General features: G+C 54.6%; 2 protein-coding genes across 5 annotated transcripts in view; one reads left to right on the top strand and one right to left on the bottom strand.

The window, feature by feature from the left end:
- SLC7A1 (solute carrier family 7 member 1) overlaps positions 1–11,331 on the top strand; it is a 60,540-nt gene extending 49,209 nt beyond the window's left edge. For both annotated transcript variants that reach the window (XM_025262892.3, XM_025262891.3), the window contains 8 exons: positions 297–418; positions 927–1,149; positions 1,784–1,923; positions 4,402–4,504; positions 6,346–6,563; positions 6,755–6,921; positions 7,511–7,619; positions 8,877–11,331. In XM_025262892.3, the coding sequence (XP_025118677.1) occupies positions 297–418; positions 927–1,149; positions 1,784–1,923; positions 4,402–4,504; positions 6,346–6,563; positions 6,755–6,921; positions 7,511–7,619; positions 8,877–8,980 (1,186 nt within the window). In that variant the 3' untranslated portion in view covers positions 8,981–11,331. The remainder of the gene's footprint in view (positions 1–296; positions 419–926; positions 1,150–1,783; positions 1,924–4,401; positions 4,505–6,345; positions 6,564–6,754; positions 6,922–7,510; positions 7,620–8,876) is intronic.
- A 5,625-nt stretch (positions 11,332–16,956) lies between these two features.
- The window catches only part of MTUS2 (microtubule associated scaffold protein 2), a 392,307-nt gene continuing 389,371 nt past the window's right edge, over positions 16,957–19,892 (bottom strand). For all 3 annotated transcript variants that reach the window (XM_006078577.4, XM_006078579.4, XM_006078580.4), the window contains one exon: positions 16,957–19,873. In XM_006078577.4, coding sequence (XP_006078639.3) covers positions 19,660–19,873 — 214 coding nt within the window. In that variant the 3' untranslated portion in view covers positions 16,957–19,659. The remainder of the gene's footprint in view (positions 19,874–19,892) is intronic.

The raw sequence follows: 19,892 nt of genomic DNA, 5'->3' as shown, positions 1-19,892 counted from the left end.
AGAGACTGTTTCTGCCAGCTGATAGAATTTCCTGTCACTGGCCATCCTTGTGCTCTGTGTCCCTGCGGTGATGACCCGCGCTGGCCTCTGGCCAGAGAGGCATTTGTTTCCCGGCCCCTTGGTCACCAGTGGGGTCCTGGAGTTACGTCTGCCCACGGCCCTGGGGCTGCTGTCCTGCCGGACAGGGGATGCTGCAGGGCCAGGCCTAGCTGGGCCTCGGGGTGGCCGTCAGGGTGGCTCCTCTTCAGGACCATGAAGCAGAGGGCTGTGACCCTGACGGCAGCTCTCTCTTTCAGTGACACAAAGGAAGGGAAACCCGGTGTTGGTGGGTTCATGCCCTTCGGGTTCTCCGGCGTCCTATCGGGGGCAGCCACCTGCTTCTATGCCTTCGTGGGCTTTGACTGCATCGCCACCACAGGTAGGTCCACCGCCCTCGGGACACCTGGGCTCACCTGGCCAGGCGTCTGATTCCCTCCCCCGGGTATGTGCATGCCTGCCGCCGCCCATTTGCTCCTGAGTGCCCGAGTGTGGATTTGCACCTTCCTGCCAATCCCCCTTTCATTGCTCCCCAAGTGGCCTGCCCGACAGGAACTTGCTTGCCTGTCCCCTGCGGGCCTGGGGTGACGGCACCGTGGCTGCAGCTGATGGCAGACCTCATGCGCGCTCCAGGGGAGTGTGGCTACCTAGTCTAACGTTGTCCGGGTGCTCGAGGGGGCCAGGCTCCCAGCCTCCAGTGTGTTATCTTTTCCTCGCTGACCCTCAGCGCAAAGGCTGAGAGCACCTTCCCTGGGCCCGTGGGTGTTGTGGTTTGTGGTCTGAGGGCCTCTCCCCTGGGCTCCCCGGAGCCTGGAAGGGCCCTGGCCCCGCAGGGCCATGAGCTGCAGGGTGGTCTCAAGCCCTCTGGCTGAACTCCTCATGGCTTGCAGGGGAGGAGGTGAAGAACCCACAGAAGGCCATCCCTGTGGGCATCGTCGCATCCCTGCTCATCTGCTTCATCGCCTATTTCGGAGTGTCGGCCGCCCTTACCCTCATGATGCCTTACTTCTGCCTGGACAAGAACAGCCCCCTGCCGGATGCCTTCAAGCACGTGGGCTGGGAGGGCGCCAAGTATGCGGTGGCCGTCGGCTCCCTCTGCGCCCTGTCTACCAGGTGAGGGGCAGAGACGCTTGGGAAGGCAGGTGTGCCGTGACCACTCCTCTCTCCCTTTGAAGTAGAGCCCAACCCAGCCCTGATCATGGGACTTCTCCCCTTGGGCTGCTCTCGATCAATCCCTGGGGCTGTCTTTGCATTACGGACATTTCATCTCAATAGCCCGAGGCCCACATTTCAGCATTGTCGGCTCAGCAAGGGCTGCTTCTCTTGTCCCTGACTGTGGCCACTGGCTGGACCAGGCCACCTCTGTGATCACTGTCTCCGGCCCTTATTTTGGCCATAAAGCAAAGGCTACCGTTAAAAAGGAGCAAGTGCCGCAAATGCCTTTTAATGAGAAACATTTTGCTCTCATGCTTCCTGCTAGCCTGTACACACAGGAGGCATTTGTGGACCTCCGGGAGATTTTCATGAAGGCAGTGACGCTTTTCTTTTTGATTCAGCCGGAGATAATTGCAGGAATAAATGCAGAACGTCTCTTCCATAGAACTGTGTCTAGATGCCACGCTGGTTTACTTAGGCGTTTCCCACTCACGCACATGTGCAGACTTGCTGCAAGTGCTCCTCCAAGCTCGGTGTGTTGATGCCTTTATTCCCCTGAGCTCTCTTACGGTTCGCTTTTCCTCCCATCTAGTCTTTTAGGTTCCATGTTTCCCATGCCTCGAGTTATCTATGCCATGGCTGAAGACGGGCTGCTGTTTAAATTTTTGGCCAAAATCAGCGACAGGACCAAAACACCGATAATCGCCACCTTAATCTCGGGTGCCATTGCTGGTAAGAACTAGAGTGTCCTATCCAGGATTTTAACAGTTGGGTTATTACTCCCTAAGGAAATGTCTTGACCTGTGCCGGTCTGAGAGAAGTTGCGACTGGTCTTTTTAACATTTGGTTTTTACCCTTCGAGTCTGGTTTGTCACAAGGTAACTGAGTGCCTTTTGACAAAAGGCAGATGCCAGTTTCACAGAGGATGTGATGGAATTCTCGAACAGGTTGCATTTTTCAGTGATTACCGTCTCACTGGACTGAGCTCAGCATGCACACTGTCCCTTCAGAGCTGTGTCTTTCCCCTTCCCCAGGTGTCCCTGAGTAGACCTTGGTGGGTGAAGTCCTTCATGGTACATGCCCTGTCTTGTCGGTGCTGGAAACTCACCTTCCGTGTGTCTTAGCTCATGAATTCTCTGGGAAGCGAGAATCCCTTATGATCAGCGTTTTATAAAACATGCCATCTCTTCCCCAGGGGACACTGGGGGTGTGACTGGGGTAGCCCTCCACCCTGAGCTTATGGACGACAAACGGCAGGATGAGAGGAGGTGGATCTGACGGATCGATATCAGGTCCCTTGCCAAGAGGACAGAAGGGAGCGGAGGGCTGGGGAACCCTTGGGCCTCTGTATGCGCCTTGAAAGCCAGGGCAGCCCTGGAAAGAGACCCTTGGTTTTCTGTTTCCTCTTTGAGTCGCGTTTCACAGCCCAGAGGCAGGTGCACAGAGGAGAGGCCGAGGCTCAGAAGGGGGGAGTGAGGGTGCACGCCCAGGGAGGACAGCAGCGGTTCTCGGTTCCCGGTTTGTGTTGGGGCCAGACTGGCTGGGTCCTCCCAGCCCATGTGTGGAGCAGGAGGTCTCCATGGTGAATGAGGACACATGCCAGCCACAGCTGGATCACAGGGACTTGTCAGATAGCCACAGGAGAGGCGTTTGACCCTCTTAATGAGTGAATTGTTAACAGCATCCACACCCTTAGCAAAATGTGCTTAGTTTTATGGGTCAATGTTGTTTAATGAAAGGAAGCCAGTTTTTCTTATTTCACACACGTGCTGTATGAGTCTGCATTCTCAAGTGTGATCGCTGTGGGCAGGTTAAGTGACACCGTGTGTCAGTATATGACCCGTGTGTTTAAGGGATTAAGGAACTGGAAATAGCGAGTGTTTTTTCTTTTTTTTCCCCAATATTTACATGTAATGTGATCATACTGAAGACTGGCCTTAATTTCCTTCCTGTGCTGATTAAGGGAGATGAAACTATACTCTTTAAAGCCCCTGTAAAGTTCTTGTATTACCAGACCAAGGGTTTGCTCTTTTTATTTATTTGGTCAGAGTGATATATAAGTCTTTAGTTTTCTAAGAATCACCTCCCATGGAAGAAATTTGGCTCAGGTTTCTCTGAGTGAGGACGTGAGCATTTGATACATACACAGTGGGTTTTCTAATTATCCAGTAGGCCCTTGCTGCTCTTTAATTCTGTTAGTTAACCTCAGTTTGAATTTGTTTTAGTTGCCATGGTTTGTGTGGATTTGAGAAGTATTTGTGGAAAAGTAATGGCTTTGTGTTTATATTTCAACTTGTGTTGATTGCATGTGTTTTGAAAGTATCCCAAAGTAGATCCAGCCAAGTTATTTTTTAAGTGGGAAACTTGACACATATATCCACATAAATAGACGTGCATACACTTATAAAATTTAGGAATGAAAAAGAAATCTAGGAATGATTTTCAAAAAAGACTGCGTGTTTTGCTTTGCGTTAAGTGGGGTTGTGGTGAAGGGACTGGTATTGTTTGGGAATAACATCGCTTTCCATGCCCACATTCTGGGTTAGGAGCCCCTGTCAGCCCTCCCAGGGCACCGGACTTGCCCTCACCCAGCTCCTCATCATTGTTGCCTCCTGATGCAGGCTTCAGGTGGTATTCTTGGGAAGACCAAAGTTCAGTGGCATATACCTAGCACCCATTGACTGGTGTGCTCAAGAGTGCCATTGAATGATGGATGGGTGGACGATGGATGGATGGTGGATGGGTGGTGTATGGGTGGATAGATAGATGTGCATGTCTCTCTGTGAGTCTGCATAGTGTAGAGGAAGACATACTGCACCAGAGCCATAAGAACCTAGCTCAGTGCCTGACTTTTCCACTTATTAGCTATGTGCCCTTACTTAGGTAATTCTCTTAACATGTCTGGACTTTGCTTTCTCCATCTGTAGTGTAGGGATGGCTGGCAGAATTGCCATAGGGGTCAACAGGGTCATGTTGATAAAAGTGCTCTCTCTATATAAATGTTATTTATTGTTACTGTCTGTTGGGAGCTGTGTATGTGGTTTAATCCCGAGCTTTCCTTCCTTTTAAGCAGTGCTGCTGTGTTTCTTCATGGAAAGGGCTGGCAGGGGAAAGGGGAGGCTCTCCCTGGTGCCCTGGGTCACGGGTGGGTGGTGGCTCTGCCTGCCAGTGTGTTCAGGCCCATCCTGATCTTCGTCTCCTCCTCCCCAGCGGTGATGGCCTTCCTCTTCGAACTGAAGGACCTGGTGGACCTCATGTCCATCGGCACTCTCCTGGCTTACTCTCTGGTGGCTGCCTGCGTGTTGGTCTTACGGTAGGTGTGGCTTTCTGGGTTCCAGGACAGAAGAGCAGATGCCCCCTGCCAGCTTCCTGCTACCAGTTCATGTTAACGGTTTATACGCTATAAACTTGAGGCTGTGGATCGTTCCTTTGGGAACTGCATGGGAGAGGGTGGGACCTGATGCTTGAAAGTATAGTTATAGAAAATAGCCTTGAAAGGAGTCCGGGGTGGCTTCACAGCTCTCTCTCTCTCACATGCTCTGATTTTTCTGGCTGGATGTCTGGAAGACAGAGACAGGTTATCAACTTGATGGCTGGGGGCTGGATCTTTGGATCAGAATTTTTGAAGGCTGAGGGTAACGATCTCAGTTTGGACTGGAAACTAGGGCCTGGCCCTGGTGGGCACTGGGAGAACTAGGGACACTGTGATGCTTCCGTGGAGGTGAGAGTCCCGTTACAGGGCCTGGAGGGCTGGGGGTAATGTGCAGGAAAACTCTCCAGGTTTTGCTTTGAGTCTCGTCCGGATGGGGCCGGCCCTGTGGAGGGCCATGACACAGCAGATCCGGGCCAGGGCTTGGTGTCCTGGGGTTCCTGGCCACCACAGCACCCCTCTCTCCACGCTCACTCTGCTCCAATTTTCATTTGCTCTGGGAGACAGGGCTCTGCTTCCTTGCTCCCAGGGGTGACCTCAGGTAGCATAGACATCCAGTGTGGTCTCCTGGCGAGAGGCCCCCTACTTTGCAGGGCTTTAATCTTGCCAAGCCATGGATTCCATCCCTAACATGCTCTGCAGCTACCGTCCCTGGGCTGAGCCTCAGTAGTGGCTCTGGAGAATCAGCTAGAGCTAGTGTTTCCGACCACGTGTTTCTTCCCAAGAGCTCAGTGCTACAATCTTCTCCGAGTCTCCCCCAACCTTCTTGTTAAGTGAGTCAGTGAAAGAAAAAAATGGTGAAGTATCTTCATACTCACTCTTAGATTATATGCAGAATAATGCATAAAGCACTGCGTGTTTTGAAGCTGGTGGAGGAGATTGGAGCTCTGTTCCTTTTGGCTGGGAAGATAAGTAGCCTCATTTAGAATGAATGCTTCACTTGCAGGTGGCTTGTGTCTTGGAAATCATGCCACAGGGTTGGTCCTTCACCCAGCTTTAGAGAGTTATTTATCCCAAGGCACTTAGAGTTTTTAAATAAATTGATCCAATTAAATCATGCAAATAGAATTTCTCAAATCCATCAGCCTGCAGACACGTTTCTCTGGCTCTCTGCACGGAATAGGATCCTAATATGATTGCTTTCTATTTCTGTCTGTATTTTAGCTTCCTACAACTGCAGTTTTGTTGTGAGTGGCCTCATATCTTAAGGGCTAGTGCTGCTTTTCAGAGTGAGAGAAACGGTCTCAGCACCTTCCTCTGGGCTGTTTCATGGTGGAGGTCAAGTTGCCTCATAACAGAGACATAAAAGGAAGAAGATGTTGCCCTGAGGCAGGAGTGAGGCCCAGGTCTCCTCTGTTTCTATTTGCGGAGAGTTAGTGGTAAAGAACCTGCCTGCCAATGCAGGAGACATAAGAGACACGGGTTCGATCCCCGAGTCAGGAAGATTCCCCTGGAGGAGGGCACGGCAACCCACTCCAGTATTCTTGCCTAGAGAATCCCATGGACAGAGGATCCTGGTGGGCTGCAGTCCACAGAGTTGCAAAGAGTCGGACACAACTGAAGCATCTTAGCATACACACATGTATCATTCTGACCATCTTCTTCCCATTTCATGCCTTGTGTCCTAGGCAGCTTCCCTTTGAAGGCTTACTATGAGTTAGAGTGTGTGTACTTCTGCTGAGTTAAAGCCTAATCTGATGGCTAAACAATATGCTGCCTCACAGATATCAGCCTGAGCAGCCCAACACGGTATACCAGATGGCCAGGACTAGCGATGAGCTCGATCCAGTTGACCAGAATGAATTGGTGAGCAGCAGCGATTCTCAGACGGGCTTTTTACCGGAAGCAGAGAGGCTTTCTTTGAAAACCGTACTTTCACCCAAAAATACGGAGCCTTCCAAATTCTCCGGGCTGATCGTGAACATCTCAACCAGCCTCCTAGGTAAGAGCCTGCCCTTCCCTATGTGGTGTTTGGGGTCCCAGGGGAACCACGATGTCAGTTTTTCTGCCCTAATTGGGATTGGTGCTTGCAGAGATGGAGCCCAACCCTCCCGGGGTTTTGGGAAGAACTGATCTGTCTGTGGGAACCTGGGGAATGACTGAAGTGCCGTTTTCTCTATCTGTCCCTCTTAGCACTTCTGGTCATCACCTTCTGCATGGCAGCTGTGCTTGGCAAGGACGCCCTGGTGAAGGGGGAGTTGTGGGCAGTCTTTCTACTCATGGGCTCTGCCTTCCTCTGCTCCGTGGTCACGGCCATCATTTGGCGGCAGCCCGAGAGCAAGACCAAGCTCTCCTTCAAGGTAAACAGCTCAGCCTGACAGCTGGAGGGACCCACCCCTTGGAGACCATGATCCTGACTCTCCTGCAGGAGGCCACCCTGTTCTGCTGGGCTCCGGCAGGCCTGGGTGTGCGGAGTGAGGTGCTTGCTGGCCAAACTCGGGCATGTGAGCCGGGCACAGACAGCGCTGCTGAGAAAGGCCGGCCCCAGGCCCTTGGGTGGGGCAGTGCCCCGCATCCTGTAAGCTTTTCATAAGTAAACGTCTGCCTGGTGGATCGTGTGTCATTACCAGGCCTCAGAGATGACCAGGGCCTCTTCAGGCGTAGAGTCTACAAATAATAAGATCGTTCAGCAAGCTCAGAAGTGAGACGCGAGTTCACTGTGGCAATTAGTGTCGCTCGGAACAAACTCCCACCTGCGAGGGTCTGCCTGTGGGGTGTACTGGGGGTGCTGAGGGAATGGGGGGTGCCGGAGTTGGGCCTGGCACTCAGCCCCTCCCCACACAGCCCCGCCTGTCCAGATCAGGCCTGGGAGGGCGCGCCCCTCGGGTGGTTCTGCTGTCTCACGCTCTCCGCCCGTCACACCTGACGCTGTGCCGCCTGTCCCCGCAGGTGCCCTTCTTGCCGGTCCTTCCCGTCCTGAGCATCTTCGTGAACGTCTATCTCATGATGCAGCTGAACCAGGGCACATGGGTCCGGTTTGCCGTGTGGATGCTGATCGGTACGTGAGGTGTGGGTTTCGAGGTGACCAGCACGTGGTGTCCCAGCATCTCTCAGGCCCCCCACTCACCCACTCGCCTCCACCCTGCCCGTGCCCAGCAGCTCGTTGTCCTCTCTGCTACTGGCTGGCTGGCTTGCATCCTCCAGCTGCCCCCGTTTCCGATTTCAAAACACAGTGAAAACACGTGTAGTCAGTGGTTTTCTCTCTGACAGTGAGGAACACCTGGTAGGCTGTGGGTCCTCCCTCCCTTGTAGATAATTGTAAAGCCTTTGCCTGAACCAGCTATCTGTTTGGGAAAGAGCTCGATGTTCAAAGAACCAGCCCATGAGTCTGCTGTTGACAGAGCACCACCTTCTTCACCCCAGACAGCATCATCTAGACAGCCCCGCCCTTGGCCCCCTGGGTTGCAGGGACTGGCTGGGCCCGTGGGAGAACTAGAGGTCCCCCTTGGGGCCTGGCCCTACTTTGCACCAACCATGGCCCCTCTGCAGGCCTCCAGCAGCCCGAGGTGCAGAAATGGACCCAGTAGTGCTGGTGGCTGGGAGACTGGCCTGACCGGGCTATACCCCTGATGAGAGCAGTGGCCTTCAGGCTGAGTTATGGCCAAACCCCGCTTCCCCCATGACTGAGGGGTAGGGAGGGTAACTCCCTGCCTCCCTGCAGAGGTGGGGGACGCCTGCTTTTGAGCGCCCTCCATAAGCTCCTGGGCTCCAGGACTGCTCTCCCTTGTCACTGGCACAAAGGTGGCGCCCTGCCAGAGTGGGGGGCGGTAGCTAGGGGCACAGATCTCTGGGTCCCACCACAGACCCCTATGGCCCCTGAAACTCACCGGAATGACTGAATTGGTGGGTTGCATGAATTCCCACGTGACCTGGGTGTCTAAGCCACTCATGGGAAAAACAGAAGCTATAACAGACAGCGTGAGGAGCCCAGGGAGCCCTAGTGCCCTTGGAAACCCAGCGCAACTTCTGGAGGGTCTGTCCTGGCTCCTCCAGCGGCTGCAGGGCAGCCTCCCCGCCAGGTGGGCAGTGGATGAGGCAGAGGCACCAGCGCCCCTCCAGGGGTCCCCACCCAGTGGCTTGCCAAGCGTGAGGCTGCCCAGAAAGACACGCCTGCCTTTGCCAGCTGTAGAGGTGACCCTGCCAGAAGTCATGTGGGCTTACTTGGGGGGCAGGCTGCCTGCAGAGGCCTCTCGTGAGGCCCTGACCCTGGGGCCACCTCCCGGACTCACACCCCGTCTCTGCCCTTGGCCCACAGGCTTCCTCATTTACTTCGGCTATGGTCTCTGGCACAGCGAGGAGGCGACCCTGGCTGCCGACGCCTCAAGGACTCCTGACGGTCACTTGGATCATTGCAAGTGACACATGGTCCTGCCCCCGAGAGACCCCCGCAGCACCTTGCACCACCACCCCACCCAGCCCACGCGCCCAGAGCTCAACACAGTCCACGTGTGGCCCGTGGCCCCGACCCCCCGGCAGCTCTCTGCAGGGCCACTTGGCCGGGGCCGGGACTGGCCGCCGCCTGCCTCCGAGCCTCCTCCCGGACAAGGACAGCAGCCCTTCTCCTCGCCCATCAGGCACCCCGGCTGCTGCGGCCTCGGGCAGAACGGAGGTCACCTCGGGAGCCCTGGCCTCCATCCCGGGGGTGCAGTGCCGGGTCCCGTCCCTGCCTTGGCCCAGCCCCATACAGCCGCCCCGGTGCCGGGTGTCTGTCCCCTGGCTGTGCCCATGCCCCGCCCCAGCGGTTTAGTTTACTGAGAGAGGAAGGCCAGATCATCTCCTCCTGCTCGGCCCTCTGAGCTGCCTCCAGAGAGTCGCTGGACTGTGACTGCCCCCTCCCTCCAGGCAGGGGGCTTGGCCTGCACTCTGCACACTCCTGCCAGGGGACCAGGCTCCCCCCTGCCGGCCCTCCAGCAGGTCCCTGCTGCTGCTTTGGCCGAGTCCTGAGTAACTGGAACGTGACACTATTTCCATAGGACCTGCCTCAAAAGAGCAGAGCTTAGCTGAGTGCTCCCCATGGTCCTGGCTCCTCGCGGGGTCCTGCCTTCCTGCTGCTCGTGGGTCTCAAGGTTCCCCAGGCCAGTGTCTTCTCGTCCTGAGTGGCGCACAGCCCCCCCTGCCCCCCAGCTGCCTCTGGCCCCTCATGCGTCTCATCGTCACATGGAGTCCTCCTGTCCCTTGGCTGTGAGTCGCCACGGAATCCAGCTGGCGCGTAATGGTGATGTGGAAAACGGCCGAGTCGTTCCCTGAATCATTCAGGGTGTGGGGGTCTGCCTGCAGGGGACGGTGTGGGGTCCCGTGCTGTCCTTCTCGCATGCTCTGTGTGCTGTTGGATGCCGCGGGTTGGTGACCCTAGGCCTGGACTCCTGCCTCCGTGATGACTGCATGTCCCTGTGTACATGGCGCTCCTTGCCAAGGCCCCAGGGACACTCCTTGGAGGTGGGCCGTGCCTTCCTTCCCAAGAGTGGAGTCAGGGGACGGAAGGGCCTGCGTTGGCAGGAGGTGAGGGGGCTGGCATTTCTGACTCCACACAAAATGTAAATGCTGCTTGTGAAGCTTAGCTCCCATTATCTTCCCCCTCTGCCCTTTGACACAAATCTGGTAGAAAGAAGCCTGATAAACTGATGGCTCTTGGCTTTTCTCCCTCTGCCCCAGAAAGTTCTTGGAGGAAAAAAAAAAAAAAATGCAAGAATGAGTGAAGCAGGGTCGGCCCGGGTGGGTGAGTGCCCAGCCCCGGTTGCAGGCTTCGTTGTCCTCTCTGGTCACTCGTGGGAGCTTTATTCACAGTCTCACTTGCGAATCTTCCAAAGTGGGGATGAGAGCCCGAAGCTCGGGTTTCCAAAGAAAAGTATTTAGGTTTATGTAGCTGGTGCTGTACCCTATTTTGATGAATCTTAATTTATTGCGTTGAGGTGTTTTGGTTGTCTGCTCTCTTCCTGGGGCCTGCTAGCCACCTGTCTGCTCGAGTTGTCTGCTGTTCTCCACCGAGGCGGAGAGTGTGAGGGAACGAGGTTGTCCAGGAAAGGTGGCAGGTAGAGTTTCTCTCACTTTTTTATTTCCGGCTGAAATTTCTGAGCCTGACCGCCCCCAGCAGACTGTGCACAGCTGACACTTGAGCCAGCTACACGCCTCGTCCTCCACCTGAGAAGGTGTGTCTCAGCATCTCACAGGCGGCCTGTCCTGACAGACGGTCCCCCTCCTCTCCTGGAGCCCAGGGGCCGTGCCAAAATGCCCCCCATTGGTATCAGAAGCCCCCACCCTCCACGCCGGGCCAGAGCCCCATCCGAGGAAAGGATCCCTGGGTCGTTGGACGGGGTTCAGTGACCCGTGCTTTTGTGAAGAGAGGCTTTCATACCATTGCCAGGGGTTTTCTCTTCTGTGCGGGGGCCATGCTGCCAAGAGACGGAGCGGTGTCTGCAGACAATGGCTCTATCACACCCCCTCTGGGTTTGTAAAAACTCACCTGGCTCAAAATCGGGAGGAGGTGTAGGTGGGGTGGGGAGTGCCGTGCAGGGGGGCCTGATTGCCCCTGAAAGGTCCCATCCCCACCCAGGGATGGGAGATATTGTTACCACAGCCCGCCTTCCTGTGCCTGAGATGGACACACATACACACAGCGACAAGATACACAGACAACATACGTACATACACAGATACACATACACACATGTATACACACAGACAACACATATATTTATATACACATACATATACACACAGATATAACACATACACATATGCACACAGAAGTGTGACACACACACACAGAGACAACACACACACATACAGACATTACACACAGAGACATAACATACCACATAAATACACACACACACATACACACACAGGCAGAAAATAACCACTGGAAGTGCCCGACAGTCTCACATCTCAGCCCCGCCCAGGCTCAGTTTCATGGCTTGGCTATTATTTTCCAGAGACACCCCCTGGGGATGTTGTGTCCTTGGTTCCCTGGGCACCAGCCCCAAATACTCACATTGGAAAGACCTGCTTTGGGGGAGGAAGTACCCCTTCCCACCACTCGTGGGCCACTCCCTGCACGTGCGTGACCTTGTGAAAACCCGGGGTCCCCTGGGCCCTGTGTGGGAGAGTGAGGGGCACAGTGTCTCTGGAGAATCAGCCAGGCCCGTGAGCGGGGGAGACGTGAGCCCCTGGGTGGGGATGGAACCTTTTGGGGGCAATCAGGACCCTGCACGGCCCCCATCCCCTGCTGCCTACACCGCCTCCCTGATTTTGGGCCAGGTGAGTTTTTAGAAACCCAGAGGGGGTGTGATAGAGCCATGGTCGAGTGACTGCTGCTTAGTTGATACAGTATCAGCATCACTTGCATCTCCCCCGCTTTGGGTTTTGTTCCATTGAGCCCCTCGGTCTCCATCAAGTGATCGACCACCTGGTCCCGTGGTGTTTGGATACCCCCAGGTTGACTACAGCCTTGTGGGGCTTCTCCACCCACCCTGAGCCCCCCGGGGCCCTTGTCACTCCCTTCTGCCCCTTGGTCACATCTGTTCTCACCGGGAGGGCTGCAAGCAGGAGCCTTGCGCTTGTGTTTGCTGTTTTGTGCATGGGATGAGGGGGGATGGGGAGTGGGAACCCAGGCTGGTCTAGGTCTCCTCCCCGCCACCCCCACTGCCAGGCGGGTACGGTGAGCTGACTGGGTCCTGCCTAGGATGATGACTAGCCTGACATTGGAAGCAGATCCGTCAGCACAGGATGTGTGGACACAGCTTGTAAAAGCCCTGCCCTGTTGCAGGTGAGCCCACGGGTACTCGAGGGCCTCGCTGCTGCAGAGAAGAGGCCTGGCCCCGTGCCAGGGGTGGACACTCCACTTTGACACACTAAGAGCCGCTTGTTCTGTTGACCCCTGAGAACTACCCCCATGGAGACCAGAGGGAGCGGCTTCATGCCGGCCCGTCGCCCCAGTGTGTGAGTGTGGACAGAGAGGCAGGGCTGTGGCATGCCCACGCAGGCGTGTGAATTCAACTTCAGATGGAACTAAATATGTGTTGTGTATAGTTTTATGTATAATTTAAAATATATTAATATCTGTCTGCCTTGGTAATGAGAGTATTGTTATGTAAGGCTCCTTAGTGGGAGCGAGATGTACAGTTTATCAGACTCTTGTGGACTTTTTGGGTGACAAAATGCTTTATTGATCCAGTGGTGCAAGAAGCTACAAACACTCCGTATCTCACCATCGTAGTTATGATGCCTAATGGGTGGTTAAGGCGAAAAAGAAAAAAAAGTCAACTGGCCTTCCTGTTCATCACTACGATCCAGTCTTTCTGTGCCCGTTGCTTCACTGGGTGGCAGTGCTCTTTCTAGAGGAAGTGGTCCAGCCAGGGGTCTCGGGGCGCAGTTCTCAGGAGCCCCCCCTTCTCCAGGACCACCCTGAGAACATGTCGAACTGCTGGCTGAACACTCCACCATGACACCTCAGCTTGAAGTCCAAATGAGATTTCTCAGGGTCAGGGAGCATGGCTGGGAAGAGGCATTCAGGCCTTGTTAAATTATTAGCAAGGTATATATGATGTTGTGTTTCTTGATGACAAACTTTTAAGTTTGGGACTTACTTTCCCATTGGAGAAGTTTATAATATCTATTTAAGATAAGTTTCCTGCTTACGTTGTGCCTTTAAGTGTGGATTAGTCTAAGGAGCACACAGGGGTGACGATCTCCACGAGGGTTGGTTTATTGTCACACCTGAAGGTGTGTGGGTTCTCCAGTGTACTTTTTCTTCTACTGAACATGGAGCCATTATTAAGAGGATTGTGTTTTTTATTATGTAAATTGTGTAATATTTTTTTGCTCGTTTGATGTTCTATTTTTCTAATAGTTTTCTTATAGTTTCTTATAATTGCAATACTAGATTTAGATTCTGACAGCTAACTGCAAATCAGATTGGCCTCTGCTGGTCCTCTCGCTGTCCCCCCATACCTCCCCCCACCCCACCCCCCATTTTTATTTTAAGGACAAAAGTAGATGTTGTCCATTGCCTTTTAAAAATGTGAACCTGTGCTCTGTATCCCAGTTTTGCTGGTACATTGATGCCATAATAGTTCATGTTGTAAAGTCAAACTTTGTTGGTACATCCCGTCATGCTTCTGCAAATCCTAATAAACTCCCATCTACGGCCCTGGCGTGTCCAGTGCGGACTTAGGAATTCTGGCAGCTATGGGAAGGGTGGTGAGGGGTTGCGGGGTGTGGCTCCGAGAGTCCCAGAGCCTGGTCTTTGCTTCTTGAATCTCACAGCCGGATGTTGCGTTGCCTCACAGCTGGGGTGGGGGGAGGGGGAGGAATCCGCAGCCAGGGGGGCCCCTGGATCATCTCCCTAACTGCCCACTCTTCCCAGGTCGCCTCGGGTTTGGGGCCCACAGATCTCCCCGCCACCCAGATGGTGGGGGATGAGGCTGCTGTCTGCAGAACGACGTGACATCAAGTGCAGCAACCACCGCTCTACCCACCCACCCCCCCCCTCCAGCGACCTGTGCCCAGAACCCCTCGGCCTCGCACTGCCCTCCACCTCCCCCATACACACTCGTCGTCAGGGATGGCATGCTTGCAGGACAGGGGTGGAAGGCGGGGTGTGTGGCTGTTATAACCCTTGAGCGCTCACCATCACCCCCTCCCCCGGCCCCACTTGAGAAAGGAGGCGTTTTTCTGCATTAAAGGTGCGTTCAGTCGAGTGGCCCCAATTCTCAGACCCCGAGGCGCAGTGTGATCCCAGCAGGAAGATGCGTAGTGACATTTCCTCACTAAGAGGAGGGCAGGGAGCTGCTGCCACAGGCCCCGCCCCGCCCCGCCTCCGCATGCCCACCATCAAACAAGCGAGGACACCACCCGTGGGCCACGCGGCTTGCTACTCGCCCGGGCTGGACGGCGGGAGCGCGCGCAGGCGGGGTGCTCCTACTTGCCTCCCCAAGCCAGCACCCCACCACCTCCCCCCGCCCCAGGGCGATCTGTGCCCTGTGCTGTCTTGCAGGCACCGCCGAACCCCAGCCCTTGAAATCTGGGCGGGCTGACTGCCCCCAAGCGCCCAGACCTGGGGGCGACCTGGCCGGGTCCACGCATGGAGCCCCCACTCAGCCGGGAGAGGCCGGTGCCGCGGCGCCACGCCGCCACCTAGAGACGGGCGCCTGGAGAGCCCTTACCCGGCTCCCGGCCGTCTTCCAGGAAACCCAGACAAGGGCCTCTGAAGCCACTCCCCTCTGGAGGCCGGGGGGTTGGGCAGTCACCTGGAGCGCGCCGTTTGGTGAAGCTCGTCTGGTGAGTCAGAGGCTGCCCCCGACAGCCCGGCCTCCGCAGTGGGGAGGAATCGCGTAGATTCCTTCAGGACTGCTGAGTCACCAGGCGGCCAGGAGGGCGGGGACCTCTATCAGGGGGGTAACCCTGTGTGCCCCTCTCCAAAGGGGCATCGTGTCATTTTGCCATCTAAGCTTGTCCATCAAGCCATAAATACGATGTGAGCAAGGCTTAGGGAATAAAGCAGGCAGTGTGTCTCTTGATGCAGCCAGTCTCTGGCCTACTTCTCAACATCCATCTGGGACTGCGAGGGAGTAGGGGTGTGGGGTGGGGGGCAGTGGCGGATAGAGAGAAGGTACGGGGTCGGACTTTGACACTTTTACTCCCTGAATCCCTGCGGTTGCCTCTTGAGCGCCTGCTGATGCGCTGTGCTGCACAGATTTGGATGGAGTTAAACCGATCAGCAGCAGCTAAGCCCGTGGGCTGGCTTGTCTGTGAGGAGGTGGGACCCTGTAGGGAGGGGAGGGGCCCACTTAGACAACTCTCTATCCCGTGTGATGCTTGCGCTGGGAAACCCAGACACGGTTAGCGGGGACAAATTCACCTGTTCATCCCTCACGCTGAGGGGGCAAAAAACCGAGCTGGTAGGTCAAGACACCCCAAGTGTCCTGCTTTTGTTTATAGAGAAGTTCCAGAGAAGCAGACCGGTTCCAAAGGGAAACAAATGAAAAAAAAAAAGGTATTTAGCAAACTTAAGTGAATTAGCTCTAGCCTCTGGCGATGTTTTTTAAGCATTTGACCCAGATTCACCACCCCCTCCCCCACTGTGGGCAAGGCCCTGCCTCTTGCTTGACAGGAAGGCTGTCCCATCCACCAACCCCCCACCCAACACCCCCCTCCCTGGCCCCACTGCTAGGTTTGTTCTCAGATGCATCCACAGCATAACAGCCTTTACCTCCAGCAGCAGGGGAGACACATTTGCCCCGGTTCTACCTGAGCCTCACCCTCCTCATTCCTCCCCGCCTCCCAGACAGTGGGGGAGCCACCGTGGACTCCCAGAGACCATAGAGCGGGGACTGAGTGGTTGACTTCAAAGGTCTCTCGACTGCTGCCTAGCAACTGTCGGGGACACGGTTCTCCGTTGCCAGGAGGCCGTTCCACCTTTGGTTCCTGCGCGGGGCCCTGGGCCAGGCGCCAGCATCCCTTTGCTAAGTGGCAGTACTGATGCATAGTGGGGGGAAGGATAATGCAGGGTGGTTCTGATTAAAGTGGTGGCAGGAGGCACCAAAAGACATGAACAGGTTGGGATGTGTTGATGAGTAAATCGTTAATTGGCAGCCGTCACCAATATCTGGAGGCATGAGTGAGCCAGGGGGTCTAGGATGGTGTTGGTGGGTCCAGAGTAACTCAGGGGCCTTTATCACCTGCCAAGGGGCTCCTGGTCAGCAGCAGCTTGGGGGAACAGACTGACTGGAGTCTTCCCGTGGCCCCTGGTGCCCCTGCCAACTGGCTGCAGTCCAGCCTGAAAGCCCGTATTAAGGGGGTGGGAGGAGGCGAATGCTTTCAGGTTAAAGGAGTGTCCTGGCTCAGTGCTTTTTGGGGTCCTGTGAACCCCGCAGGCATGAGAAAGCACGGGACAAGGAAGTGCTGTGACCATGGCCCCCATGCTAGGAGCCAGTGGCCCCCTGGCCACTCTGAGAGGAGAACTCTGTGACCACCCAGACACAAAGTGACCAGGCCCATTTAGGGTAGAAAGTCAGGTCAGCATCTGAATTTGAAGTTGACGGTGAGGGGCTTGTACTTGATCTCTTGTGTCCTTTTTCTGACGGTCTCCAGTCCAACCTGGCTACCTGAAGACAAGGAGCAGAGCCACTGAGCCCCCAAAGCTTGGGGGAAGACTGCTGAAAGTCCCAGGCTACAAGCTGGGTGCAGGGACCCTGCTAAGCTGGAACAGAGGGGTCTCAAGACTCAGTGATGACCAGCTGACCCTGGCGCGCACACAGAGGGAACCTGGCCTTTGGGCCTCCCAGTCCACTCCTGACCTCCTGAAGCCCGAGGGGGGCCAGGCCAATGGTCACATCAAGTGCGTATCACAGAAGGTCCCTCAAGTTCATTTTAATATGCTTCAAACACAAATAATGCAACACAGAAACCGCAGGGGCCAAAAAAGGAACGAGTGACCCCCTTCAGATGGTCACCAAGTATGCTGGCTCCACGGCCTGTCCGCGCTCCGACACCCAGCCGGAACCTCACAGGGCGTGTGGTGGGCTGGGGGTGGGCAGGGCACCAACAGCGTCCCACACGCCAAGGAGAGGTTGGTGAGGTTGGGTGAGTTTGTTCAAGACAGGTGGGAAGGCTGTAGCATTTCTCCATGGAAACAGCTCCAGCCTGGGAGGTGGACACTAGAGAGACAGAGGTCCAAGTCCTAACAGTGTTGGGAGTTGGGGAGAGAGAGGTGAAGTGGGGGAGGCAGTGCTGCCCCTAGAGTTTGGGGATAGGAGCCATACATGATGGGCGTCCATGACAAGGAAAGGAAGCCAGGGCATTGTGGGAATTAGCTCGGGTACCCAAGGTCAGGGATGGTTAGAGCCACGCTCTAGTCACCTAGTGGGGGATTACTTGGTTCTAACACCACTACAACTGTGACTGCAACAGGCTAACACACCAGACCACATTCTAACGTGACACTGACATCTGTATTGCTGTGTGACTGCATTTAGCAGGTGCCGTTATGGAAGCAGTTCCTAGTTCGGAGGGCTGAGCTACTGTGTCTGCAGGTGGTGCCTGCTAAAAGAATACATATTCGTGTATTTTAGTCAACGTGGCATCATCTACTCTAACGGGATGCCCAACTCAACATCACAGCATCATGCAGACCCACTAAACGGAAAAAGAAATGTTTCTTCACTGGGTATCTCCTGTCTATGTCCCCAGGATGGGCAAAAACCTGGAGGTTTGCTAGAAATGAGATGTATGGGAGGCCAGGAAGCCCAAGCTTGACTCATGCAAGGAACACAGACCAGGTCTGTCTTCATGCTGGCCACATATGCCACGAGCAGGCAGGGGCTCTGGGCCAGGGGACCCTTTCTTGAGCCGTTTCTTTCCTGCTCTGTGACTCTGGCCCCACAAAGTGTATCTACATAAGTCTGCCTATCTCGGGTTTGCTCAGAATCAGTCTTGTGCTCAGGACCACTTTGAGGGGCCTTGGGGAGAAAAGTACAGGGTTTTCGTCATGAACAGTAAAGACGTCATTATCACCACTGTATAAATGGCTGAAACTACTTTGTGTGTTATGCTTCTAATGGTCCACAGCACTACAGGAATCTCTTCCCCATTCTAATCCATTCAGGAGACAAATGCCAGTCCAGAAGCCTATGACCACTGGCTGGCTGTTTCCTGGGGCTCCTCTCTTTGGAAGAACCTCCTGAGCCAAAGATAAGACCTCTCTTAGCTGTGGTATAGCTTGACCATCCAGCAGAAAAAGACACCTGGGTTTCTGGAAGGTCATGCAATGATCTAGCATAACCAGGAACTGATCCCCCCAGGAAAAAATAACTGGTTTTCTGGAAACCCCTGCTAGAACCCCTGAGCTGCTCAATGCACAAGAATGAGGTTGGGTTACAGAACCTAACTGAAGTGGGGCGGGGCAATGAAATAGGGCTGAGGGTCATATTTTGGTGGGTTGACCATTTAAAGCATCACATCAAACAAGATGCCAGAGGACGCTCTTCTCCTCTACGCTTAGTCAGAATACAGACTCTATGAGCAATTTTCCTTATTTAGGATGGAGTGTGAATAGTCTTGGCCAACTCCAAGGCCATTCTCACCCTCATTCTCTAAGGTCATGTGCTTCCATATTTTCCCAAGGATGCAATAGCCGAATGATGGATTCCAAGATGCCATTTAGGAAAAAAGCAAAAACTTGTGTTTACAAGACTATAGGCGATCCACTGGTCTTGAGTTAACATCTGCAAAACTGCTCATCCCCCTCAGGGTTTCTCACTGCTGCCCCTTATCCACTCAGGACAGGAATGTCGATAATTAAAATCTGTGGATGGAGTAATAGTGACCTCACGTCATGTTGACTAAGAAGCTGATTGTTTCAAAGGTAGTTACCGACGAATGGCTGGTGTTTGTGTTAAACAGAGTACCACATGGTGGTAGGTCGAAAGGCGCTTCTTCTCTGTATCTTTTTTTTTTTTTCCTTTTTCTATTTTGGGTAGAAATATTCCTGGGAAGGTAGATAGAAATGCATTTTCATTTCCCAATAATTCTTAGGCACGAGTTAGAAAACTGCTGACCGTCACCAAAATACGTCAGCACTTCATGTTATAAAAAATGCAATTCAGAACTGCTGCATGTGTATATACGTGTATCTAAATATACACACATACCGGTGCAGTACACAAGGGTTATTCAATGGAGAGTCAAAACTGAGCTGTTTGTTAACTAACCTGAAATTCTGCAGTGAAAGTTCATTGCTCAAGGACAACTGGCATTTCCTTCTTTTGGCTCTGACTATGGCCAAACGTTTGCACATGAGACACTACCGTTTACACGTTCCTAAGTGCCCGTCCCGGGACAGTCCTACACACGAGGGTTAGAAGAGGGCTCTGCCTGGGTTGCAGCTATGCAGCGACTGGGCATGCGCGCATGGGAGGCCGCGACGTAGCGACTGGGCATGCGCGCGGGGCCAGGCGGGCCGGCCAGTGGCGGTCACCACTCCCAGCCGGTGGGAACCCTCGTGGACTGGGCGCCGCAGCTCGGCCCGCAGCGTGGTGGCGTCATCTGGGCGTCATGCTGACTCTGGCGGGAGAGGAGGGCCCAGAGGAGGAGCTGCGATACACAGGGGATGTGGGGGACAGTTTAATGGGGCTGGTCGGGTCCCCGGTTTGGAGCTTCCATAGCAGCTCTTCATTGGTTCGGCTCAGTCTCTTCTTCTCCTGCGTTTCTTTCTCCACGTATTCCTGGAGGTTAGCGTTCTCCTCCGACAGCTGTCTGCACGGGGGTTGGGGGG

Source organism: Bubalus bubalis, chromosome 13, assembly GCF_019923935.1.
Source record: "Bubalus bubalis isolate 160015118507 breed Murrah chromosome 13, NDDB_SH_1, whole genome shotgun sequence".
In the NCBI taxonomy this organism is placed as follows: domain Eukaryota; kingdom Metazoa; phylum Chordata; class Mammalia; order Artiodactyla; family Bovidae; genus Bubalus; species Bubalus bubalis.
Note: the sequence above shows the minus strand (reverse complement) of the source record. Positions and strands in the feature narration are given on the sequence as shown.